Source organism: Lactuca saligna, chromosome 5 (assembly GCF_052625555.1).
Source record: "Lactuca saligna cultivar CGN05327 chromosome 5, ASM5262555v1, whole genome shotgun sequence".
NCBI classification, from domain to species: domain Eukaryota; kingdom Viridiplantae; phylum Streptophyta; class Magnoliopsida; order Asterales; family Asteraceae; genus Lactuca; species Lactuca saligna.
This window is the reverse complement of record NC_136421.1, coordinates 247065822-247093472: the sequence shown is the minus strand read 5'-3', so window position 1 is coordinate 247093472 and position 27651 is coordinate 247065822. Positions and strand designations below refer to the sequence as shown.

The following is a 27651-nucleotide window of genomic DNA, read 5'->3' as shown; positions in this document are numbered from 1 at the left end:
ATAAACGGTGAATATTTTTGAAATTGTTAATTAAGTGACAATAAAAAAAAACGTTGAACTAAGACCAAATCATCAAACACAAATACCATTTGCACCCCTTTGAGGAAAAACAAATCTCTGCAACTAAACGTCTATAACCATTCAATAAATTTAAGGAGAAAGACAACTCACCTTTCACCATGCCAAAATATTTAATATGGAAATTAATTATGCAATTTCATGTTTTGATCTCTTGCTATAAAACTTTACATATGCAAGAGAAACATAAACAACTCCGGATCATATATGCTAAAGAAGCATAGGAATCTCACTTATACAGTTTTTGAGAAAATTAAATAACGAAAACTGAAGTTATGCGGGACCCACTCGATCTTCTTAGAAGATTTACTCGTTCGAATCAACTTGAAGCTCCTCAAGTAAAACTCGGGGACATAGTGTTCAATCATGTCCATCAACCCGTTTATGCACAAACTTGATTCTTTCGCATACATTTCCACAAGCTTTGGGAGAAACAACTTTTGCCCTTTTTTTATTCTAATGTTTGTATAAATGTACTCTTCTTTTGCCACTTCAAGTTCCTGGAAAACGCTCTTTGGTGTGTAGATTCGCACCTGAAAATAACGTAAAAATAATAATAATAATAATAAATAATGCCCATGAGGCCATGATTACCAACTACAAGACATGACAATACAAGAAGAAAATGTTGTATTATGTTTGACATGCATTGAACTGAAAAGATTGAGACTATGTAAATAGGACAAAAGTAACAATTTTTTGTCTCGTCCGAAAACCTAGGAGGACAAGATCTCGATTGCAATCTCTTGTATGTGCAAAGGACGTAAATACCCTCATTCTCCTTTTCATCATCATCAAAAATAGCCTTAGAAAGTTTGTCCAGTCTAGGAATTCAAGATCGAAAATTGCATACCATGGGATCAGAATGGCTTCCGGAACAAAGTGCAAAGTATAAGAGAGGTTGTGAGTGATCTATCGCATAGTCTTTTTGTGCACCATTGGATTTGCACTTAGGCTTTGAGAATAGTAGAGATTGAAGCCACTACAAGCAAGAAAAGTGCCATTAGTTTCATTGGGAACCATAAGAACACTTAAATTTTTAATAGTTGGTGAAGCTTACTTGTCCTGGATGAGGTAACCTGCATCCTAGTATCATTCTTTGGATATCACCAACACTTATGACATGACCACCCACATTGTATGCAGCCTGAAACACGCATAAAGACACGGACTTAATGAGGTCGGACTTAATCTGATAAACTATATATAAGTTTTTATTTTTGACTTAATGTACAAAGTGCAAGAAAATTTGGGAAATAAGGTTTTCCCATTAAGTCTAAACTTTTACAAATTTATCATCATTAAACTTTTCCTTCAATTTCCTTCAAGCGTGTTGTTATTTTCCTAAATATTTTTTGAACTTCCTTTAATTTTTTTATGCGAAAAAGACAAACAAGACTATAGGTTTACCTTCAAGACCAAAGAGATCCTCTTCAAAGCACCACGTGGAGTTCCATAAATCAAGAATGCCTGTAATGTAACATGAGCATTGTCATGGATCAAGTTCCCTAGAATCACATTAACGTTTGAATAGAAAATTTGTGATATTTACATGCATCACGAGCGCGTTATGAACATTGATCCAAAAAGCTAGCTTTTCTTCAGGCTTCAACTTTCTAGGATCAACTTGCTCCAATTGCGAAACTAGAGACCTGCAAAAAGATCTCATTTTTTGGATCATTAGGCATGAAAGAAACATGGGTTCGGATAAAAAAACCTAAAGGGTGTCTGAAACTCGCCTAAAGATTCGTTCTTGATGTTCAACATTACTCGATCTTTGATCATTTCTGCAAATACCTTGCACCTCAACCACGCTTGACCAAGATTCACTGAACTCCATTGATGCTTCAAAATCCTTATGAACCCATGCTGTTTCACCTTCACATTGTGGACTCCATAAAACAAACTGGTCTTGTGGTGAAGAACCAGTAGGCGATGAAAGGAACCCATGACTCAACAATGGTGGATCAGCAATTTGACAGTATATGGTAGAGATGCATTTCACCATCTCCTCAGAAAGCCGATTTGCAGACATACAAATATCACGATTCTCAGCTAGACTAACACTTGAGAGATCATCCGTAGAACGCTGGTAAATCAGTATTATGATATATAAGAATTCAAATTGTGATGCTTGACTCAAGATTTCGATAAAAAAAAAAAAAAATTGTAATTTTGAGTAGCGTGTAGACTATAGAGTTAGTTCATCTGTTCATGTCCTATATTGTTCACCTTTTTGGGTAGGATACAAAAGCTGCAACTTTTGTCCTTCCGACTAGTCCTTAAAGATTGATTGCTTGTAAAGTTACCTCTAGCATTGCTAATGGCAATGAATGGTACGACTCTAGAGCTTCATGAACAGTTTTTTCAAGAGCTTTGGTTCTTAAGGAAAGTGAAGAGTGGCTTCGAAGAACATGAGAATCGTCAATTGATTTCTTTGGTGATGGATTTATGTATTCTTGGAAAGCTTTTCTGTACATTGAGAGGAGATGCTCTTCCAAATGCTTAACTTCGAATTCCAGTATAGATATCTCCTTGATCAGATCTTTAACGGGCTGATTAGCAGGGGAACCGATCTTAAAAGAACGAATTTTTGATAAATATATGCGCAAAATGAGTTTTTTTTACCTTCGGAAGTAAGTCTTGATTGATGGGATCATGTAAATGAGGTTGATTAACTGTTGCTTTCTCTAATTCTTTGCGTATTATGAACTGATCTTTGAGTTCCTTTTGAAGTTGTAGAATCTGATAAAAGATCCCAAATAGATGATTATTGAACGTAAGAGAATTAATGAAAGTTCGAATTTTTACCTCTTTGTTTAGCGAGTCTTTGGTGTTCTGGAATTGAATTTCTCCGTGTTCTTTGCGATTCTTTTCCTGTTTCATTGACTATCGAACGATTCAATACTAAAATCAAGACTTGTGCCGACTAAAATACTAGAAAAAGATCAATAAATCTCACCATTTTCATATGCTTAGGAGATGTGAAATTTGCGTGCTTATGTTCATAGATTCTTCGCTCTCTATACATTTAAAGAAGAGAAATGGGTTCAATAGAGAAACTTGATTTTTCAAAAATTTCAAACAAATGAAATCTGGAATGGGAATTGTATTAAAAACATACAAAAGGTTTCAATCATAAACAGCAAAACGCAAGCTTTTTGATACGTAAATTGTCGCTAACAAAGCACATTTTAAAGAAAGTCGCAGAGGAAAATCATCGAACAGTAGGTGTGCACACGTGTGAAGATTGAAGAATACCTCTTACAGTACTCGTGCCTGAAAACAAATGATTCCATGTTTGCTTCAAACTTCAAAAAAGAAATAGGAGAATTGGAGATGGACCCACTTTAATGAATCATCATTAATTGCGATAAAGACCACATATTCTTAACATTACATCACCAACTACAACAAGAAGGACAACAAAATCGAGATCCCTCAAGAACAGAGGACGTGTTTTGAAACAGAGTAAGCCTAAAACCATCATTGATTCTCCAAAATTTTGACTTTTTTAACTAATAATTCAAACGGGTTTTTTCTAAAGTCACTAATAATTAAAACAATGAAGCTTCTGAATGACATGCTATCCTCCTCTGTAACAATGGCAGCTCATGCATGTCTTCTTGAACTATATCAGCATTTTTACATTAATCAAATATATTTACAGTTACTTTGATTTACACGAATGTTAATGTGTTAAAGTTAAACTATAACAAATGTAAATATATTCGATCAGTCACTAGTCTTCGAAAGTGATGCTACCTTTGTGTATGCGCCTTTTGCAAAGTGTTGGCTTTTGTTTTGTTGCATCAAAAGGAGTAATCCAAGTCCAAAAAATTTGACACATGATGGAAAATTCAATATTGTAGTGTTTGGTATTCAATGCTTGAAAATATTATTCTACCTTTTCCCTTCTATTTTCATTTTTCAAGTATGCAATCTTTGACCTTACATTTTTAACTAACCAAACCACAGTAATTTGATGAGGGATGTTGATAAATACAAACACAAACATATTGTGAATCTGACCTCGCTAAAATCGTTCTCAAAAGGGTACATAACTAATGTTAGTACGTTTGACTTTTGAGTGTAAAACTAAACAGAGTTTGAAACCGAAAAGAATTAATATTTTTACGTAAATAGATCTTATAGGCTATAGCTATGTTAAAATATATAAAAGATACCAAGATATAAAAAAATGGGAGACCAAAAGCTACAAGAATATATGCTAATTTAGAATATTTAAACCCAACACGTATTGTTGACTTTATCTTTTGGTAAAACCAATCTTGATATTTGATGAGATTTAGTATGGGGTTTCTGTAGTATTATGGTTTTAACTGTAGATTAATTGAACAAAAAAGGAGCCTAAAAAGGGGTGAAAGTCGAAGAGTCAAATGGAAAGCAAAAAAGAATTGGTTAAAAAGAAAAGAAGTTGACTGGTTAGTGTGGTGGTGTAGCCTTTTTTTTTGTCTAATTCCAAGTTAAAGGTCTCCAGTCTCCACTAGGTTCTGGATGGGATAATGGTGCACCAAGGTCCCATTTTTATGGGCTGGAAAACACCAAGAAAGCTTTCTAAACTTTTTCATATCATCTCCCAAGAAAATAGAGCATATAGTTGGCAATTACCACACATTTTTATCTAAAAATTGATTTATTTTGAACACATTTTATCTCTATGTGATTATATAGGTATCATTTTATTAGGATCAAACAAGCAAATGAGAACTCAAATCTTTATAAGAACCTAACAATTTTTTTTCCTGATGAAAATTTTCTATCAATACACCAAAATCGGAATATGTTTCAGTCGTGTTGAACATTCGTTTTAAAAAACTTGTTCACATGCACACGTGCACATTCTTGCATACAATCTCTGATATTATGATGGTGTTTGTTTTTCGAAATGAAAACGACTGAAGTCTGCAGACAATATTTGTAACTCTCTGCACTGCAACATTTAATAAGAAATTTGTTTTTTAACGTTGCAGAATGTTGTTATAAAATAAAATTAACCATACAATAGTTAAAAATTATTCTAAATCAAAATTTTATTTGGTTTAATCATATGCAAATTAAATATAAAAGATCATTGTGATGATATGATTTTTAAAGACATTTATATAAAATAATTAAACATGATATTTGCTAAATAACAATAAATAAAATTGTTAATTTAGCAAACAATATGTTCATTTTGTTAAATTTTTGAAGACGATGATTATTTTTTGGTTAGCTTCAATAAATTTGGTAATTTTAATGATTAACTATATAATTTATTAATATTTTGTTATAGAAAATCGTAACATAAAAAAATATTTATATGAAATTTACCAAATAGTTTTAAAATTATGTAAAATAAACTCGAATTGTTTATAATATCTTTCATAATATTATTAAAATAATAAACATGTTGAAGAAAAATTATAACAAATCTATGTTGAATAATATAATTTAAAATAAGATGCGTTATGTAGCACATGCACAACGGTTTTTAAGTTGGAAATCTTTTAAAAACCAAACAACTGTGAATGATCAAGTGTTATGCATGCGTGATGTGCAGTTAAAAGTGGTTAAGTTTTTCTTAAAGCAAACAACCCCTAAGTCTCTTGGGCATTGTTTGTTTTTTAAGATATAAAATGCATGTAGTCTACATACTACATTTGTAGAAGAAAAGTTGGACAAAACTTGTGCAGTTTGCAAAAAAAAAATACTTATTGTTTTTAAAATTTGCAAGCTATTAAAATAAACTGAAATTCAACATAAACTAATTTTTTAAAACTTTATATATATATATATATATATATATATATATATATATATATATATATATATATATATATATATATAAAAGTTAAATAATCAATAATAACCATTTAAATTAAGTTTAATTATATTTTATTTTAATTTTGGTTAAAAGGTCTTAAGGGAAAAAAATATTATTATTTTAATAGTATGTAAAAAATTTAAAAAAAATGTGAACAAAAATAGTCTTTTTTTTTTTTTTTTTTAACTTCTAAAACATCATTTATAATAAGTATGCAAATTAAATATTTTTTTGTGAACGAACTTCATTTCGCATAATCATTATTTATTAGGAAGAAAGAACAAAAAAAGAAGTCATGTGTGCCTCAAGCAAGAAAAAAAATAGGTTATTTTATTATTGCATACTCATATATATATATATATATATATATATATATATATATATATATATATATATATATATATATATATATATATATATATATATATATATACTAGCAAGGTTAAGGGTCGTGCTAAGCACGTCCCATGAAGTGTAATTTGGATATATTTCCAACAAGCAATATTGATTTCAAGACGTGATGATGACATTTAACTTGATACATATTTAACTTCATATATATTTGAAAAGTCGATGTTGCAGATGGTAATATAGTAGTAGAATGCTATGAGATGGACAACATTGAATTCTATTTTTAACAAAAGTGATTTTTTTGACAAAAAGTGTTCATTGATTTCTAACTTCCAAAAGATTTCTAACTTCCAAAAGACGTGAAAATTTGAAGCACTTTCAAGTATGCAGTGTTGTCCTATAACAGCTTTGTCGATGCAGTTCATTCCATTCCATATCTACATGGTGTTTTCAAAACACAAAATATTAAGGAATCTTCTTGTTCGTTCCATTCCATATCTACTTGATTTTTTCAAAACGCAAAAGATTGGTGATTCTTCTTCATTCCATTCCATATATATATGTTTTTTTCAAAACATAAAAGATTGGTGATTCTTTTTGTAGGATTGATTCTTATTTGGTTCTTTTAGTTGGCCTTCGTGCACCAACTGTTGAACCATTAATTTCCTTAAATGGATGGAATTCTGACTTGGAACGTTTTTGCGTCTGTTAATTAGATGCTGGTTTAAGTGTTTCTTGTTTGATCTCATGTGGCTTAAGAATGGTAGCAGAAGTGATTGTCACTATTTCCTTCTCTTCTGGTTTATGTTGATCTGTTTCTGTAATATGAGTTACTGCACCTATGATTTCCTTCAACGGTTGCACGTGTAGTTGGGTCTCCTTCTGACTCTTTTCATAACATTCTACCTTAATTGCTTCTTGTTTAGTTGAGCATGGCTTCAGAATGGTAGGTTGAGTAATTGTCGCTATTTCCTAATTATTTGGTTTGTGTTGATCAGTTTCTTGAGCACCACTTCCTTCGATAAGGTTGTTGTCTTTTGTTTTATGTGCCTTCACAATGACATATCTTGTTGTGGATTTCCTTTGGTGCGAGGTTGTGTACGATCGTACAAATACGACAACTAATGATTTGTCAATGGATGATGAAATTATATTATAAATATTTATTCCCTGTTTTTTGGTTAAGTAGTCAGTTCATATAGTAAAAGTTTAATCGAATATGTAATTAATAATTTATAAGAAACTTATCCTTATCTCAACCTCTAATTCTTTCTTACAAAGTTACATGTTATGATCCATGTGGCATCTACTCCAATTGATTTTAAGTAATTTGAACATACTCTATGTGTGAAGGTATTGTCTTCATGTTGTAATCTTAGATTCCCTCGCATCCATGTTGGTTTACCCTGTTTGACATAATAAAATACATGAATAAGTTTATTTTTATTAGAGAAAAGAAGACAGTAAACAATATCATAAGGTTGGTATATTTACGAACACTTTTCAGTCTTTCTATTGCTTTAGCTATCGGAAGGATGTTCGGTTCTTGTGGGTATGGCAGCAGGCGATCAACATCCTTGTATGACTCTTTGTTAAGTAATTCTTGTATCTCAATTCTATTCTCGTTATACCTGTTGTGTATAAACATGTGTGAGTTGTAGTATAAAGAGTTGTAGTTTTCATTTTAAAAACAATTTTAGTTGGAAAATACCATGCTTTGAGATGCAGCTCTGCTGTGAACGGTGGGTTAATAAGGATTATTGATGCCCCTTTTGTTGACAGTGAAAGTCTTGTAGGTATTTGAAGAATAAATATGAGTGCAAGTATTTGTATATGGCTATGTATGTAGATAATTGTTGAATAAGTGAACATAAGCTGACCATAAAAAGTGGTGACTTTAAACCACATTGCAAAAATCATGGGTACATCATCAATCTTAAGCTCCAATTCACGACCTTCTTTTTTAATCAAGAGAGCCCTACAATGTAAGTATCATAACATTCTTCCTATATGATAGATATTAATGAATATAAAATATCATATTATAGTTTCAATTCACAACTGTAAAGTCTTGTCTTTGGAGAAAGTTTGTGATGCATTTACATACTCCTCATTTACAATAACAATATCTCTTCTTGAGAAACGATTTGATAGGTCTTCCCCTTGTTCGTTTGGGAGGCATCTGACAACGACAGCTCGTACACATGTGTTTTTAGGAATATATATAAGTTTATTTGTGAAAAAAAATATACTAATAGTTATTAAAAGCTGATGGTTGAAACTATAGTCTTACTCTAATAATTTTCTTCATCTACTAATCTATAGAGTTGGCTGAATGGAGTAAACTCAAAGTAACATCGAAGCACGGGTGAGTCGGTCTCAGGATGAGGCTCAGCGAGCGTCAGTTTATTTAGTGACCAGGCGTGTGGGTATGAGCTTACGAGGAATCAGGTTCGTGCTTTGATCAAATTTGTGTTTGAAATGGAGTACGTCTGTACGGTTCGAAGGTATTTTTAAAATGGGCAAGATGGAACCCAAAGATAACGTTGTTACCCTTGTCACCTGTTTTAAGATATATTAGTTAAAAACTTATTGAAAATAATATTGGAAAAAACATATTAAAAAACATTGGTGTTCCAATTATATGAAATCCTAAAAATAGAATTATTAAAGCTAAAGTCTAATAATAGCCTAAAAATAAAAATGGAAATATGTAAAAAAAAAAATTGTAAACATAACTTGTTATGTTAATTTTCTGTTCTTATTGAAAGGTTCTTTGTGTTTATGGTATGTACATTATTCATAAATTGGGGGAATTATTATTGTCAAAGCTAGTTGGCTAATGTCCTAGAAATCATGACATGAAAATGCAGAATACGTACCTTTGTTTAAGGTTTAACAATCACAAAAGCAAATTATAGCTTACTGTTGAGAAGCTTCAGAGTGTGGTTTATTACTCGGGGAAATATGAAAATGAAAATGCAAGAATGAGCGGCCTTGACTTCTATGGTGAATATTAATGTATCACCAATCAAAGACAAACATGTAAAAACAATAACATATAAGGCAGAGGGCAATAGACATGTATAAACATCTGCTTAGAACATACAATATTAAAAAAAGAATGAAGCTATTATTTTTTGCCATAAATAATAGTGACGGACCTGATGCAAATCATAAACATCCACAATATTAAAAAAATCAATGACAATAAAAATAATTTTCTTTCATGATCGAAGAAGCCCTTAAAACCCCTAACCATGATGCATAATGAAACCCCAAATAAGAACAAAAAACCCACAAACCAAGAAAAAGTAAGAAAAATATATTCCTTTTTAAGATTAAAAAACGCAGGTGGAATGAAAAAGAAGTATGTGTTGTCCAAGTCACTGAATAAGCATTCAAATAGGGCTCATACAGACATACACACAAACAATTGATCTAAAAAAATTGAATTAGGTATAAAAAAATTAACCTTGGTAAAGAAAACAAAGTTAACCTTAATTATAAGATGAAAAGAGATTGGGAGAATGGAGATTAGATGAAGAAGAGTGGAATGGAAAACAATTTATAATGTTGGGAAACAGAACAACCCTTAGGAGATAATCGTTTACCTTCTACAGTTTGTAATCGATGAACCATAAATTCAAGCGCAATTCAATCGATGTTTGAATGAAGGTCCAAGTGTTTGCAAGAAAAAGAAGACGACGGAAGGAGAAAGAATTGAGAGGGAAGATGGAAAGAGAAAGCGTGTGCACTGGAATTGAATGATGGTGGCTTGGAAAAGTAAAAAAGTGGAAGCGTTGTGAAACTGTGTTAGGGATCCAAAGGTTGCCGAAATGTGTATTGGAAATCATGAAAAGGAATGGTGACGATGCCTTTGAGCTCTATAAAAATATCCGTGAAGTATACGCACCGGAGCAGACGCGCCGATGCGTGAAGTGCACGTGAAAACCTTAAAATTAAAAGTTTTTGTATATAATAATGATATATATATATATATATATATATATATATATATATATATATATATATATATATATATATATATATATATATATATATATATATATTAAAACTTTGTTCCCTTATGAATAATAAATTTGCATATTTTTTGTCATCGTTGCCTGCCTCTCATTTTTTAATTATTTGAAATTTTTGATGATTTCAATCAAAACTTTTATATTTTTAGGAACCTTTTAATATTCAAAGTTTGACCACAAAACTTTAAGGAATTGACAACTTTGATCCATTTTCTAAAAATTTGTTAATTTCAATCCCTTTAATTTTTTAGTCGTTTTGACACTTTAGATCCTTATAATTAATACTTTTATATTTTTTTTCATAAAAAATACAAAAAACGGCCCGAAGTCCGGGTTTTTCCGCTAGTTATCTATTAGAAACAAAGAATGAAACAAAAATAAGATCATGTGGCTGTCAAACAAGACAAAAAAACATAGGTTTTTATATTATTCTTATTATCTATTAGGAAGAAAGAATGAAAAAATTATCAATTTACAAAAAAATGGTTTTTATAAAAAAAAAAATTATGTATCTTTAATTCTCTTCAAGAAATAACCAGATTATATAACAAAAAGACTTGCACTGATAAAAACTTCACACAACAGTTCCTGTAGCTGTTACAGCAGCAGCAAAACCACCAAATGTACATGATATAGGTAAAAGCACAATTATATTTTCTACATAATTCTTATATAACGTTATTAAATGTTCAAAATTCTTACACTTTTAACAAAGTGTAATTCAGCATCCCACTTCCAATGTTTATATATATATATATATATATATATATATATATATATATATATATATATATATATATATATATATATATATATATATATATATATATATATATTGTAGCAATTTTATTTCATTTCTTTCTACTTCTTAAACTCAAAAGATATAATGGTAAGACCATTTTGATGAACTCTGTTTTTAATGGTTTACTGAAATTCAAACCATTAAGTCGATTCACTAATATAAATTAATCTAATCAAGGTTAGGAGAAAGGTAATAACCTGAGTAATGGTAAGACCATTCAAATTTATGCATTAACTGGGATGAAAGTAAGTATCAACGATTAGAGTCTTGTAGGAGATTGGTTGTGTTGCTTGTTCTTATCAGGACGGAGATAGCTCATGCATCCTACTACCTCCATTACCCAATGAACACAATCACAAGTTATAGTAAAGATTAGCACAAGTAAGATGACCAACAATGCTCATTTTGATAACTATAAACTACAATTCTGGGTTGAATTCTCTATCAAGCATTTCATCAAAAACTTATACACATCATAAACTTATTATTGAACGAAACTTATGTAAGGTTTCATTATCAAACCAATCTTTGATAACATCCAACTTCAAAGGAAAAAAACCATGTCATTAAAATAGACAGTTCCATTAATGAAAAAGAGTAAGAAGAAACATAACCGTATTGATGATGTTGCTCCCTAAAACCATTCGGTTCCTCTGTAACACTAAAGACCTGTTAATTGTAACTAACACATTCATTTCCCCAACCATCCATGATCATTACGCCAAAAACAAGAGATTTTTTCGAACAACAATATGAAAACTTAAGTAGTGAAAAAATTAAGAGTAGGAAACAAAAGTGAGATCGAGAAATCCACACCATAGGTGTCTTTCGCTGAAAACTAAAGTAATAAAGACCATTTTGCTGAAATACATAACAAATCCACACCTTAGGAAAACCCAAATAGCCTCCTCCTTGAAAAATTACAGACGAATTAGCTTTGGAAAGGTTCAAAGAGGGAAAAATCGACTACCTTTCGCTTCCTTCTATGTCCAATATCTGATGGTGGTGGCGAGAAGGTATCTGCCATGCACCTTGTTTTCCATCGATTTAATACAAAAGGAGATGGGATAGAAAAGCATTTCTAACAAACATAGCCTTTGACTTAGTTCATGAATACAAAGTAAAAGTCATAAATCAAAATACTTACTCAAACTCTAGCAGTTGGATCCTAACACCAACAATTGAGGTAATCCCAAAATCGGAAAAATCCAAAACCGTAAGAAAACCCGGTCGAGGTGTTGCATCACTAGAAAGTCCCATCCTAGGAATTAACGGCATTGAATGTATCTGTAATCAAAGCAGGACTCATCAGTTTTGGATCTGGCCGGAGTCGAAGTAGAGTTTCATGAAATTAGGGATCGTCGACTTCTTTAGTGATTGAGGCAGACTCGTCAGAGTGTTCTGTAGTCGAGGCGGAAAGATCAGATAAACCTCGATAAGAGGAGGTGGTAAAGAATTGGAATAATTCTTCTTTAAAGAAAGATCAGATAAACCTTGATTAGAGGAGGCGGTGGGAAGCGGTGGAATAGGTGAGATGCAGACACGTAGTAGTACATTAATCGAAAGAGATAAAGAAGAAGCAGTGGACAACAATCAAATCCCCATTGGCATAAAGAGTCGGTGCCAGTGGAAGTTGGGCAATGCAGAAGAAATTTTACAAAAAAAAAAAAGAGTTTGGTCCAATAGGAACAAATAATTGTTGCTAAGGGAACGTACTTTTTATCTCTATATATATAATTAATATTATTTTATTATTTTGAGGGTTATCTAGGGTTTCCAAGTTTCACTATAAAATACACCATTGGACTTCAAATTTAGACCACTCCTTTTTCAAGAGCAAGGCCGAAAATTTGATCTAGCCTTCCTCTTTCTTTAAGTCTCATAGTTGCTAGGATTGGGTATGAACCATCAGAGGCACGAGATTTTCTGGTGCTTGCTTCCAAAGCTTTGAAGAAGGGTTTTATATTTGTTTATTATAACAAATTTAAAGGTATGTTGTAATGATCCGTTCCCGGTATGTTAATTAATTGTTAAATTGTCTAAGTTTACAAGAGGGACTCGGCGAGTTCTAGCCTGACTCGCCGAGTTGGGTCGCATATTCTGTGCACGCGGGAGCCGGGGACTCGACGAGTCCATATCCCGGACTCGACGAGTCCGTCCGTCTGGGTGAAACCCTAAATCCCCGGGTTTGCCCACTATTTAAACCACATTATAGCCCCATTCTCGCCTCCCTCACCCTGAGAACACAGTGTTAGAGCCCTAAACCTCCATTGAAGAGCTTATATGTGTTTTGGTGCCATTTTGTGAAGGTGTGAAGAAGGAGAAGAAGGAAGAAGCAAGGAGAAGTGTTGTAGTGCAAAGATCCAAGGCCAAATCAGAGTTAATTGAGGTATTTTCGGAGTTCCATCTTGTTATATGCTTTAAACTTCCATTAGAGCTCTCCTAAGAGCTAGTTGATGCTTGTTCCAAGCCTTACACTTGCATGAATGTCTTATTAAGTCGGAATATCTATGGATCTGAATGTTGGGGTGTTGTAGAGCCCAGATCTACTGTCTTTTTGGAGTTATATTGCATGATAACCATAGATCTACCCATTTTATGCATCTTTTAGCCTTATTTCCCTTATTCATGAGGTTGTGCACGTAAAGTTGGAAACTTTACGTGGTAAAACAGCTTATTGGACTCAGATCTATCAATTGTATGCATTGGATTCAAACAAAATCAAGTAGAAATCAGTTGCATGGCGGCGACTCGGCGAGTCGGAAGGACGACTCGACGAGTCGGGTCGCGAGTCCCGAGTCCTTCAGTTTTATCAGTGTCGAGTGTACGAGGTGAGTTAGAGAGTGGACTCAGCGAGTTGAGAGTGGACTCAGTGATGGAGGGACTCGACGAGTTTGTTCATACAACTCGGCGAGTCCAAGGCAATCTTCTTGGGATCAAGAACAACTCGTCGAGTCTGTTCATACGACTCGGCGAGTCGGATGAAGATTGTCTGAGTTCTTGGATCAAGTAGGTACTCGTCGAGTCGATGCCAGACTCGACGAGTAGCAGTGAGCAGAAGTGAAAAATGAGAGTAGGACTCGGCGAGTTGGGTGGCCAACTCGGCGAGTCAGCCCAAAAGAGAGTTGACTTTGACCAAGGGTAAAAGAGTCATTTTACCCCAAGCGCAGTGTTTAGCTTTTGATTGAGTGTGTTTATGGACTTGTAGCCGAGGAGATTCAGGAGCAGCCGCCGTTAGCCTCCCGAGCCACACACTCAGCAGCCAGATTACGAGGTGAGTTTCCTTCCAGTAGGAACGGGTCTAAGGCCACAATGCCGGCCCGTTCAGTTAGCAGTAGTTTCCGGATTTAGGTCCGATGCAGCAGTTAGTATGTTCGATGCCTTCGTGGTTCGAACAGGATTGTGTGATATGTTTTATGTGTTAAGTATTATGTGTTCCGGGTCACGGCCCGATATAGCATGTCGTATATGTGTTATGCTAGTTGATGTGTTATGCCATGCCATGTTCAGTCAGACAGTTCCGGACTTCGGTCCGATGCAGTTAGTTCCGGACTTCGGTCCGATGCAGGGGACAAGGTCCCAGTCAGTTCCGGACTTCGGTCCGATGCAGTCAGTTCCGGACTTCGGTCCGATGCAGTTTCCGGGCTTCGGCCCGATGCAGTGGGCAAGGCCCAATATGTGTTTATATGTTATTGTATGGTATGTGGTAGTTTGGGGGAGCTCACTAAGCTTCGTGCTTACAGTTTCAGTTTTGGTTTCAGGTACTTCCGCAAGCAAAGGGAAGAGCTCGGGATGACGACATCGCACACACCACCGCCTCAGCTTTAGCCTGGGATTGATTTAGTTGTTTGATTTGATGTAGTATGATATAGTTTTCCGCACAGTATCTTATCATGTTTTGGAATACATCACGCATGGTTTTATTATATGATACTCTGATTACAGTTTTGATTATATTAAAAACAAAAATTTTTGGGTCGTATTTTTGGGTCGTTTCAAGTTGGTATCAGAGCCCTGGTTTGAGGGATTCGGATGCACTTCCGGGTGTATCTGAACTCAAACTAAGGGAAAAAAAAGATTTTAGTAAAATAAAAATGTTTTACAAAAAGAATTTTGAAAGCACTCGGAAAGAAGGAATTGTTTTTAATAAAGATAGAGGTGTGTGCATGCGGTCAGCCGAGCTCAAGTAAGTACTCCCAAATTACCCATACAAGTTATTTGTTCAGTTTCAGTTTCAGTAGAACAGCATGCTAGTATAGGGCTAAGGATCTAGGAGAATGCCTTATGTGCCTGCTTATGTGTTACAGCTTTATGAGTATTGCATGCTAGAATTGAGTAGACAGCAGTAGGATAGCCTGTTTAGGTTATGCCTGATAGTAGGAGCTTAGCATCCTTTGCTAGTGCAGTTTCTTGTTACAAGAATAGTTTTGCCTGAGTCTATTTCCCGTGTCCGAATGCTGCTTGCTTCGTGCTTAGTGGGGTTCTGAGTAGTGGGAGTTAGCCATCAGGTGAACACGTCACACCACATGTGATCAGGTTTGAATAATCCCAGAGTGCTGGAACTGGCTCTACTGCGCAGCTCTTGTTTGAGTCCAACCGTTGTAGGGACGGATCTTTTACTTGAAGGATTATTTGATCCTCATCACATGTGATGGTGTTTAAGTGGTGGCTAACTGGCATTATGAGGAGACCTACAGCAGCTGAGGACCAGTCGCGTCGAGCTTGAAGTTTCCCTGGGGCAAGCCTAGGATGAGAGTATCAGAGAATGGCAGTAGTAGGAGTGACTTGGTGGAGTCAAGGCGGTTCTTGAGGAAGGTACGGATATATGTGGAAGGTAGTAGGGGCCCATACTACTGAAAGCAGAGGATCCGTACTTGAATTAAGGAGGCCGAGACAAGACCAGGAAGCTAGTAGTAGTATCATGATCCCTTGAGATATTTCAGTGCTCTGATGTTGTTATGATATGTTTCAGAATGGTAGTTTTGCGTCCGAGGCCAGCAGTCGGCAGTTCAGATGCCGGAGGAGGATCAGGATCGGGATCAGGCCCGGAGGCCGGGCAGATGGATGAGCAGACTAGGGAGTTCCTTTCTTCCGAGGTTACCCGCATCATACTAGAGCAGACTCCTGTGATCTTTGGTTCGATCAAGGAGGGTATTTTAGAGCTGATGGATGAGCGATTGAGTACTTTCCGTGCTGAGATGGCGGCCGTGATGGGGTCGTGCACACTTACGTTCAGAGAGTTCAGGGCATGCGGGGCTCCAGACTATCATGGGGCGCGGGACCCCATAGCGAGTACCAGGTGGTTGGCGGATGTGGCCAACGCATTCCGCACTAGCAGATGTCCCGAGGGGGACAAGGTCAGATTGGCGTCCTGTCTTCTGAAGGACAGGGCACGGGATTGGTGGGAGGAGGTTGGACACGCCATCGGGGATGATGCGGCGTTGGATGCTATGACCTGGACTGATTTCTCTACCAGGTTCAGGGCGGAGTTTGCACCAGTCATTGAGGTGCAGCAGCTAGCCAGGGAGTTCCAGGATCTTACTCAGACTACCGAGTCAGTGGCGGAGATCACCGCCAAGTTCAGGGAGAGGGCTCTTCTTGTTCCTCAGTATGCAGCCGATGAGGAGATGAAGAAGGCCCGTTATCATGAGATGTTGCGGAGTGATATCCGCATGTTTGTGAGCTGGTCCAGTTGTAAAACGCTGGACAACATGATTGCTAGAGCCAGGGAGAGGGAGATTGATCTCGAGATGGAGAGGAAGAGGAAACCGGAGGCGGTTTCAGGTTCAGGTAGTGCGGGCAAAAAGCCCAAGGTTTCAGATCACAGGTCCAGGAGTCAGCAGAGCCACGGTCGGTGTGGCAAGTGTGGGAGGATGCACGAGGGGGCGTGCAAGGCAGGGAGTTCCGGCTGCTACAAGTGCAGTCGGATTGGGCATATGAGCAGGGATTGTACGGCCCCTGCTACTGCGGTTTCAGCATCAGATCTGATTTGCTTTTAGTGCAATCAGAGGGGACACAAAAGGTCCCAGTGTCCCAGTTTAGCTGCAGCAGGGAAGGTGGTTGCACCTGCCCCTGCCACTCTGAGGATTACGGATGGCCGGCAGGGCCGAGCTGATGCGCCGGTGGCGAAGAGCAGGGCATTTCAGATGACAGCAGAGGAGGCGCGAGCGACTCCTGATGTGGTGACGGGTATGAATCTTTCCTTCATCTCTTGTTATTATATTGCTTGAATATTACTTGATGATATGTTTTATTTAGGGTCGTTCTCGGTGAACGGCATCCCTGCTTTGGTATTGTTCGATTCGGGGGCTACCCGATCATTTGTATCGCTTGCGCTTAGCAAGAGACTTAGCAGAGCTCCCGAGGAGCTGGATTGCCCACTAGAGGTTGAGATAGCAGAAGATAGGACCGTGAGGGTCGGCAGAGTACACAGAGGGTGTTCCCTTCAGATATTTGATGAGCAGTTTCCAGTGGACCTGGTTCCTATTCCCCTGCGTGGGAATAAAGTTATTGTGGGCATGGATTGGCTGAGCCCCAATGGGGCGGTGATTGATTGTGAGCTACAGCTAGTGAGGGTTCGCACTCCCAGTGGGGGAGAGATAGTGATTCAGGGCGAGAGGCCCCAGCGAGGACCGATCTTTTGTTCCGCCGCGAGGGCGAGGCGCTATGTTCAGCAGGGTTGCACTGGTTTTGTAGCCTACATCTTGGATGCCCGGGAGAAGGGCAAGACGGCGATTGATGATGTTCCTGTTGTTCGTGACTACCCGGATGTGTTTCCCGAGGATTTGCCGGGGATACCTCCAGAGAGACAGGTTGAGTTCAGGATCGATCTAGTTCCTGGTGCGGCTCCGATAGCCAAAGCACCATATCGGCTAGCTCCCCCTGAGATGCAGGAGTTGTCTACGCAGCTTCAGGAGCTGTTAGACAAGGGTTTCATTCGGCCGAGCAGTTCGCCTTGGGGAGCGCCGATCTTATTTGTGAGGAAGAAGGATGGGTCGCATCGTATGTGCATTGATTATCGGGAGTTGAATAAAGTAACGATGAAGAACCGTTACCCACTTCCGAGGATAGATGACTTGTTTGATCAGCTTCAAGGAGCGTCTTGGTTCTCCAAGATCGATCTACGCTCCGGTTATCATCAGATGAGGGTTAGAGATGAGGATGTACAGAAGACTGCTTTCAGGACCCGGTATGGTCATTATGAGTTCGTGGTGATGCCTTTTGGGCTCACCAATGCCCCAGCCGCATTCATGGATCTCATGAACCGCGTGTGCAGGCCGATGCTGGATCGGTCGATGATAGTATTCATAGATGACATCTTGGTATATTCCAAGACTCAGGGGCAGCACGAGGAGCACCTGCGGGAGGTGTTGGAGACTTTGAGGAGGGAGAGACTTTTCGCAAAGTTCTCCAAGTGTGAGTTCTGGTTGCGCGAGGTGCAGTTTCTTGGCCATCTCGTCAACCAGAAGGGTATTCTGGTAGATCCAGCCAAGATTGAGGCCGTGATGCAGTGGGAGGTCCCGAGGTCTCCATCTGAGATTCGGAGCTTCCTAGGGTTGGCAGGGTATTATCGGAGATTTATTCAGGACTTCTCCAAGATAGCAGTGCCGCTCACCCGACTAACCAAGAAGTCGGTAGTTTTTCGTTGGGGGCCTGAACAACAGGCGGCGTTCGAGACTCTCAGGCAGAGATTGTGCGAGGCCCCGATTCTTACCTTGCCGGAAGGAGTAGAGGACTTCGTAGTCTACTGTGATGCTTCGATCACAGGTATAGGAGCAGTATTGATGCAGCGAGGCCATGTGGTAGCTTATGCCTCGAGATAGTTGAAGCCTCACGAGGCTAATTATCCTACCCACGATTTGGAGTTGGGGGCAGTTGTGTTTGCCCTCAAGATTTGGAGACATTACCTGTATGGGGTCCGTTGTACTATATACACGGATCACAAGAGTTTGCGGTATCTTATGGATCAGCCGAGTCTGAACATGAGGCAGAGGAGGTGGTTGGACATACTAAAGGATTGTGACTGTGAGATCCTTTATCATCTAGGGAAGGCCAATGTGGTGGCCGACGCCCTGAGCCGCAAGGTGTCGACGGCCCCTATCAGGGATCTGTGCATGAGGATGACAGTGATCACTCCGCTGTTGGAGCGGATCAAGGAGGCTCAGGTGGAGGGCCTCAAGGAGGAGAGGCAGAAATGTGAGAGGATAGTGGGTCGAGTAGCATCGTTTGATTACGATAGTCGGGGTTTGTTGACGCTTCATGGTAGGGTGTGGGTACCGTACTGGGGTGGAGTACGGCAGGTATTGATGGACGAGGCTCATAAGTCTCGATTTTCTATCCACCCAGGGGCGACGAAGATGTATCGAGATCTTCGACCGGATTATTGGTGGCCCTGCATGAAGCGGGACGTCGCTTGTTACGTTGAGAGATGCTTGACCTGCCGGAAGGTCAAGGCGGAGCACCAGAGACCTCACGACAAGATGCAGCCGTTAGACATTCCCGTGTGGAAATGGGAGGATATCACCATGGATTTTGTCACCAAACTCCCTAGGACCACATGCGGGGTGGACTCGATATGGGTAGTAGTGGATCGGTTGACGAAGAGTGCCCATTTTATTCCGATTCAGGAGAGTATATCGGCGGAGAAGTTAGCCGATATCTATGTGCGAGAGATTGTGGCACGTCATGGAGTGCCGGTATCGGTGGTGTCGGACCGAGATGTTCGTTTCACGTCCAGGTTCTGGAAGCGATTCCATGACGAGATGGGTACTCGTCTCCATTTCAGCACCGCTTTTCATCCTCAGACTGACGGGCAGAGCGAGAGGACGATTCAGACTCTCGAGGACATGCTTAGGGCATGTGTTCTAGATTTTGGGGGCAGTTGGGATACGTATCTTCCGTTAGCGGAATTCTCGTATAACAACAGTTATCATGCGAGCATTGATCGACCTCCTTTTGAGATGTTATATGGCAGGAAGTGCAGGACCCCGATTTGTTGGGGCGAGGTTGGTCAGCGAGTCATCGGGAGCACCGAAGTGGTGCTCAAGACGACTGAGTTGATCCAGCAGGTCCGTAGTAGGCTGCAGACTGCGCAGAGTCGGCAGAATAGCTACGCCGACAGGAGGCGTTCGGACTTGGAGTTCTCCTGAAAGTCACACCTTGGAAAGGTGTCATCCGGTTCCGGAAGAGGGGCAAATTGGGCCCCAGATTTATTGGTCCCTTCAGGGTTTTGGCCCGGGTGGGTCGGGTTGCTTATCGGTTAGATCTTCCCGAGGAGCTTAGTCAAATCCACAACACTTTCCACGTGTTGCAGTTGAGGAAGTGTTTGGTGGATGAGTCAGCAGTCGTTCCCCTAGAGGATATTCAAGTTGATAGCAGCCTAAATTATATTGAGAGACCGGTCGCGATTCTGGATCGAAAGATCAAGACCTTGAGGAACAAGGTCATTCAGCTAGTGAAGGTGCTGTGGCAGCACCGGAAGGGATCTGAATGGACGTGGGAAGCTGAGGAAGAGATGAGAACGCACTACCCGGAGTTATTCGCAGATCCAGCCGTAGCAGACTTCGAGGACGAAGTCTGAGACAAGTGGGGGAGAATTGTAACGACCCGTTCCCGGTATGTTAATTAATTGTTAAATTGTCTAAGTTTACAAGAGGGACTCGGCGAGTTCTAGCCTGACTCGCCGAGTTGGGTCGCATATTCTGTGCACACGGGAGCCGGGGACTCGACAAGTCCATATCCCGGACTCGACGAGTCCGTCCGTCTGGGTGAAACCCTAAATCCCCGGGTTTGCCCACTATTTAAACCACATTATAGCCCCATTCTCGCCTCCCTCACCCTGAGAACACAGTGTTAGAGCCCCAAACCTCCATTGAAGAGCTTATATGTGTTTTGGTGCCATTTTGTGAAGGTGTGAAGAAGGAGAAGAAGGAAGAAGCAAGGAGAAGTGTTGTAGTGCAAAGATCCAAGGCCAAATCAGAGTTAATTGAGGTATTTTCGGAGTTCCATCTTGTTATATGCTTTAAACTTCCATTAGAGCTCTCCTAAGAGCTAGTTGATGCTTGTTCCAAGCCTTACACTTGCATGAATGTCTTATTAAGTCGGAATATCTATGGATCTGAATGTTGGGGTGTTGTAGAGCCCAGATCTACTGTCTTTTTGGAGTTATATTGCATGATAACCATAGATCTACCCATTTTATGCATCTTTTAGCCTTATTTCCCTTATTCATGAGGTTGTGCACGTAAAGTTGGAAACTTTACGTGGTAAAACAGCTTATTGGACTCAGATCTATCAATTGTATGCATTGGATTCAAACAAAATCAAGTAGAAATCAGTTGCATGGCGGCGACTCGGCGAGTCGGAAGGACGACTCGACGAGTCGGGTCGCGAGTCCCGAGTCCTTCAGTTTTATCAGTGTCGAGTGTACGAGGTGAGTTAGAGAGTGGACTCAGCGAGTTGAGAGTGGACTCAGTGATGGAGGGACTCGACGAGTTTGTTCATACAACTCGGCGAGTCCAAGGCAATCTTCTTGGGATCAAGAACAACTCGTCGAGTCTGTTCATACGACTCGGCGAGTCGGATGAAGATTGTCTGAGTTCTTGGATCAAGTAGGTACTCGTCGAGTCGATGCCAGACTCGACGAGTAGCAGTGAGCAGAAGTGAAAAATGAGAGTAGGACTCGGCGAGTTGGGTGGCCAACTCGGCGAGTCAGCCCAAAAGAGAGTTGACTTTGACCAAGGGTAAAAGAGTCATTTTACCCCAAGCGCAGTGTTTAGCTTTTGATTGAGTGTGTTTATGGACTTGTAGCCGAGGAGATTCAGGAGCAGCCGCCGTTAGCCTCCCGAGCCACACACTCAGCAGCCAGATTACGAGGTGAGTTTCCTTCCAGTAGGAACGGGTCTAAGGCCACAATGCCGGCCCGTTCAGTTAGCAGTAGTTTCCGGATTTAGGTCCGATGCAGCAGTTAGTATGTTCGATGCCTTCGTGGTTCGAACAGGATTGTGTGATATGTTTTATGTGTTAAGTATTATGTGTTCCGGGTCACGGCCCGATATAGCATGTCGTATATGTGTTATGCTAGTTGATGTGTTATGCCATGCCATGTTCAGTCAGACAGTTCCGGACTTCGGTCCGATGCAGTTAGTTCCGGACTTCGGTCCGATGCAGGGGACAAGGTCCCAGTCAGTTCCGGACTTCGGTCCGATGCAGTCAGTTCCGGACTTCGGTCCGATGCAGGGGACAAGGTCCCAGTCAGTTCCGGACTTCGGTCCGATGCAGTCAGTTCCGGACTTCGGTCCGATGCAGGGGACAAGGTCCCAGTCAGTTCCGGACTTCGGTCCGATGCAGTTTCCGGGCTTCGGCCCGATGCAGTGGGCAAGGCCCAATATGTGTTTATATGTTATTGTATGGTATGTGGTAGTTTGGGGGAGCTCACTAAGCTTCGTGCTTACAGTTTCAGTTTTGGTTTCAGGTACTTCCGCAAGCAAAGGGAAGAGCTCGGGATGACGACATCGCACACACCACCGCCTCAGCTTTAGCCTGGGATTGATTTAGTTGTTTGATTTGATGTAGTATGATATAGTTTTCCGCACAGTATCTTATCATGTTTTGGAATACATCACGCATGGTTTTATTATATGATACTCTGATTACAGTTTTGATTATATTAAAAACAAAAATTTTTGGGTCGTATTTTTGGGTCGTTTCATATGTAATCTTCCTTTATGAATTCTAATTTCAGTAGGGTTATTGTAGTTTGATAATTCATAATATGTTGTCTTTATGTGAAAGAAATATATCCCTTTAGGTTGCATGTGCTCTAATCATTTAATTGTTAAGTATTTTTCCGCTTAGAGCATTGTTGTTGTAACCTATGTTTACATCAGTGGTATCAGAACATATGGTTGTCTTTCATCTAATTGCACACAAGTGAATCGAACAAACAAAGAAAATTTGTTTTTTGTATCTCACGACGTGAGAGTTGATGCTTACGACGTGAGATCTGGAAAATTTGATTTTTTCCGATTTTAATTTGCCTATTCTGTTATGCATTCTTATTATTTGGTAATTATATGTTTTATATCTGCCAAATCCGAATTTAATTATATATTTGATAATTAAGTAGAAGTCTATGAATTAGGAGATAAATCATTGACTTGATTAATTATTTAATTAATTAATATAATTAATTTTAAATCTATAAATGATTAATTTAGATATTAATTAATTATAATAATTAATGTCAAATCCCTAGTATTTTAAAATTGTTTAAAATTCACCTTATACCATATATATATATATATATATATATATATATATATATATATATATATATATATATATATATATATATATATATATATATATATATATATATATATATATATATATATGTATAAGACAAAGTCAGTCAAATCGCTAGGACGCCTCACTCACGAAGCCATACTTTAAGGGGAGTAGCCTATAAAATTACCGTTATTGGGTATCCACTCTTACCCACCGCTCTCTTGTATGGTGGAGGGTTGTTAGCCGAACAAATTTGGTATGACATAATTTCGTTAATAAGTATAATGCTATGAAAGTAAATAACCATTTTTAAAATCCCACTTTTATTTACTTTACGAAAAATGTAAAAAGAATGCTAATCCATGAAAAACATACATCATGCTTTATATGTGACATCCCCAAAATCTCGGCCAGAAAAGACCGATTTTCATTTATGCTTTTAAAATAATTTCAGAGTAAATCCTTTTGATTTGAAAGAGTTGCGGAATTTGTTCCCAAAAACAAAACATGATAAAACAATGTTTACCAAAGCATTTCATAAAAGAAATGCATTTTCATTATATAATCAAAACTCGGGGTGTCATGTTCCGATACAGACCAATAAGCATAAACGATAACATTACAAGTCATTCAACAAATATATACATATACAGACTTGTAAACAAAACAACTTGATGGTTCATCCATCTTACGCCCTTGCGCCACTTCCTGTAATACAAATAAAACTGAGTGGGTTAGGCTTGGGAGCCTGGTGAGCATATAGGGTTTTCAACCCACAATAAATAATTATATTTAATTCCACCATCCAACAATAACCCAATTACCCATTCCCGTTATTCTCACTTTACGTCCCTAAAACAACTAAAACAAGGGACCTAGTCTAAGAATATTTCATCGGGGCGACAACACACGCTTCGGGGGTTCCTCAGCAATATAAGTCAAATAAGGCAACCATGAGGGGGATGGAATACAACGAATGTAACGCCCGTAGATCCGGGCTAGTCAATTAGAAACATTAAGCGTCAAAAATGACTTTTTGATGGAAGATTATTTTGAAAGAATAATCTTAAATAAGTTATAGTATATGCTACAAGGTTTTCGTGGATATAATGAACGCCGAAATCCGAGTTATAACGAAGAAGCTATGACTTGTCGAAGTTTCTCGACAGAACCGGTACGACACAGCGCGATGTAAATAGTGAATTTACGTTAGAGCGATATTTAGCCTCAGCAATCTAAACGAAAGTCGTAGATTTCGTTAAACCATGAGCGTGAATAAAAAGAACGTCCAAATCTGACTTCGTATGAGGAAGTTATGATTTTTCTAAGTTTCGACTTAACGGTATGCAACCCGAATACTCGATTTGAGACCGAGCAATTTTTAGCCAAAACAATCTAAATGAGAATCGAAGGTCTCGTTAATAGGAGTAAAACAATAAAAAGATAGGCGAAAACGGATGTCGGATGGAGAAGTTATGAATTTATAACGGAATTTTCCTATCCCAGCCTACTAAAAATAAATAATATAAATAAATTCAAAATTAGCCAACGAAGTCTAAACGAAAGTTGTAGATCGTGGTCTCACCTACGCGAGGATATAAAGAACGTCGAAAACGGAGTTCGTATGAGGAAGATATGAATTTTTGAAGTTTATTAAATATTTTCGATATTTAATTTAATTCTAAATTAACCGATATTATCCATGGGGGGAGTCAGCGATCTGATCCACGTTACGCCCAGCGTAATGTGAAGTTACGCCCAGCGTAAATGGGCTTCCAGCCCCCTATAAAAGGGTGTCGAGGGCAACCGACTTCTTTACTCATTTCTTCCCGTTTTCTCGCGTTTTTGCATCGTTTTTCGTGCAAGAAATATCCCGAAGCCCCGATATCATTCCCGAGCCCCGAAGCAAGTCCCGAGGCCCCAAATATCTCGAGAAGTGGGATTCCCAAGCCGAAGCTCTGCCCGCGAGGAGCCCGGTTTTTGTGAAGATCTTCCAGATCTACCGAAGAATACTTGTGACATCCCCAAAATCACGGCCAGAAAAGACCGATTTTGTTTATGCTTTATAAAAATCAGAGTACTTCATTTTATAAAAAGGTTGCGGAATTTGTTCCCAGAAAAACATGGTAAAAACGTTATTAAAACATTTTCGAAGAAACGTATTTATTTTATTTTAAAATGTTTGGGATGTCATCGTTAATACCGAAACATAAGCATAAACAGAACTTACAATAATTTACACTAGTGATCTACATCTCTTTTAAATCTCTCAGTGTAATGTCACTTCACTTCGTCACCTGTGATATACATAAACTGAGTGGGTCAGGTTGGGAAACCTGGTGAGTACATAGGGTTTTCAACCCACAATAATATAATTACATGTTCAATCAAACAATCAACCCAATTATCCATCCCCATTATCTTCTTTACTCTTTAAGGATTTAACCTAAGAGTCATCTATCCTGCATTCGTTTATTCCGAAGTCCCTTACCTCCAGGGTTATAGGACTGACACTAAATCCATAGCTGCCAATGTTCGTTCATAAAGCACTATTTCCATAGCTGCTATAGTCTATTCATCGGGTACTAAATCCATAGCTACCAGTGTTTATCTAATAGGCACTAAGTCCATAGCTACCAATTCCTTAACAGGTACTAAATCCATAGCTACCGGTGTTTGTCCAATAGGCACTAAATCCATAGCTGCCGATGTTTATTAGTTAGGCACTAAGTCTATAGCTGCTAATGTTTACTCACATCATCTTTTATCTCTCACCATTCATCTACCCGTATCATACCCAACATATTTGTGTATATAAAATACGTATACGGTTTAAATCATCTAAAACATGTATAAAAACGTTCATCCAACATAGACAGCAAGTATACAGATAATATGCACACATAGCACGTAGTTTATATAAAATACTTTATATCTATGTGTAAGATGAAAGTAACTATGCACTCACCTGAGAAGGTGGTGACTCGGTACTCGGACAGCGCTTCGTTTACTTTAAAATAATTTCCTTTGATGAAACCTAATATTATCACCACTAGATTTTAGTCTAATATTACCGTCACTAATTATTAGTCTTATTATTATTATTATATAAGCGTTTAAACAATACTTTCCAACTACTATGTACAGACAGGGGCCAGACATAAAACACCGGAGGGCAGGACCATTTTGGCGTATAGCACTTCTGAAATCCAACAACCCTATGCGGCCCTTTAAACCAGATTCCCCGTACCGCAAGTAGTTAAAAGATATTATAACGACACTTATATAAGTCATAATAATAGCTCAAATATTTATTATAAATTTATAATAACAATACTAATTTTAAATATAAACTATATTTAAAATAGGGTAAGCATAACTTACTTTCAATGGGATTTTAGCTAGGAGTCGGGCTCTGCAGGGGCAGAACTTCGTCGCTGAATCTTTCTAAGAAAGATTCGTGCAACGCTTCAGCGGTCACCTTACTATACTAAAACTACAGAAAGAGAAGTCGAATTACGAGGGACCGAAATGCTCGGGGGATAAGGAGAGAAAGACTCTTGAATCAAGAGAATGGTGCAAGAAATATGAGAGCCCAAGGCTCTTATTTATACTAATTGAATTTTCAAAAACTACCCTCCATAATTACTTAATGACCTTTTAGTTATATAAAGAACTAAACACCCCTCTATAATACTATTTTAAATGGATTTAATGATATTTGTACTAAACTAATATCGAAAGAACTCAACATTAGTCTTATAATGACCGCATCATCGATACCTTTCTAATGATATATACATATGTATATATATGTGTACGTATACATGATTTATACTTTATTTTAATACGTAAATATGCTATTATAATTTGTAACTCGTTCATACGAACTCCGTTTTTGACGTTCTTTATATCCACGCGTAGGTGGAGATGTACTCTACAACTTTCATTTAGACTCCGTCGGCTAATTTTGAATTTATTTTTAAAGTTATATTTTTAACAGGCCGGGACAGGATTGGTCCGTTAAAATCTCATAACTTCTTTATTCGATGTCCATTTTCGTCTGTCTTTTTATCGTTATGCTACTAATAACGAGATATTCGATTCTTGTTTAGGTTGTGTCGGCTAAAAATCAATCGATCTAAAATTCGAATTTCGGGCTGTACACCGCTAATCCGAAACTTCGAAAAATCATAACATCTTCATACGAAGTCAGATTTGGGCGTTCTTTTTATCGATGTTCTTATTTTAACATATTC

The 27651-nt window shown here is 38.2% G+C and overlaps 1 protein-coding gene across 4 annotated transcripts; it reads right to left on the bottom strand.

The window, feature by feature from the left end:
- Window positions 1-180: 180 nt before the first annotated feature.
- Window positions 181-3757, bottom strand: LOC145047260 (uncharacterized). 4 transcript variants are annotated; one of them, XM_078995508.1, is made up of 11 exons: window positions 3340-3757; window positions 3041-3101; window positions 2890-2967; window positions 2707-2823; window positions 2388-2633; window positions 1818-2167; window positions 1631-1730; window positions 1489-1548; window positions 1139-1225; window positions 932-1060; window positions 181-611 (listed from the first exon to the last, which is right to left on the bottom strand). In XM_078995508.1, exons 1-11 carry the CDS (start codon window positions 3375-3377, stop codon window positions 312-314), a joined length of 1566 nt encoding a protein of 521 aa, XP_078851634.1. In that variant the 5' UTR covers window positions 3378-3757; the 3' UTR covers window positions 181-311. The 4 variants fall into 4 exon arrangements, with proteins under 4 accessions (XP_078851634.1, XP_078851635.1, XP_078851636.1 ...); XM_078995509.1 differs by having other exon boundaries at window positions 2890-2955; XM_078995510.1 differs by lacking the exon at window positions 3340-3757 and adding an exon at window positions 3203-3333.
- Window positions 3758-27651: the final 23894 nt, after the last annotated feature.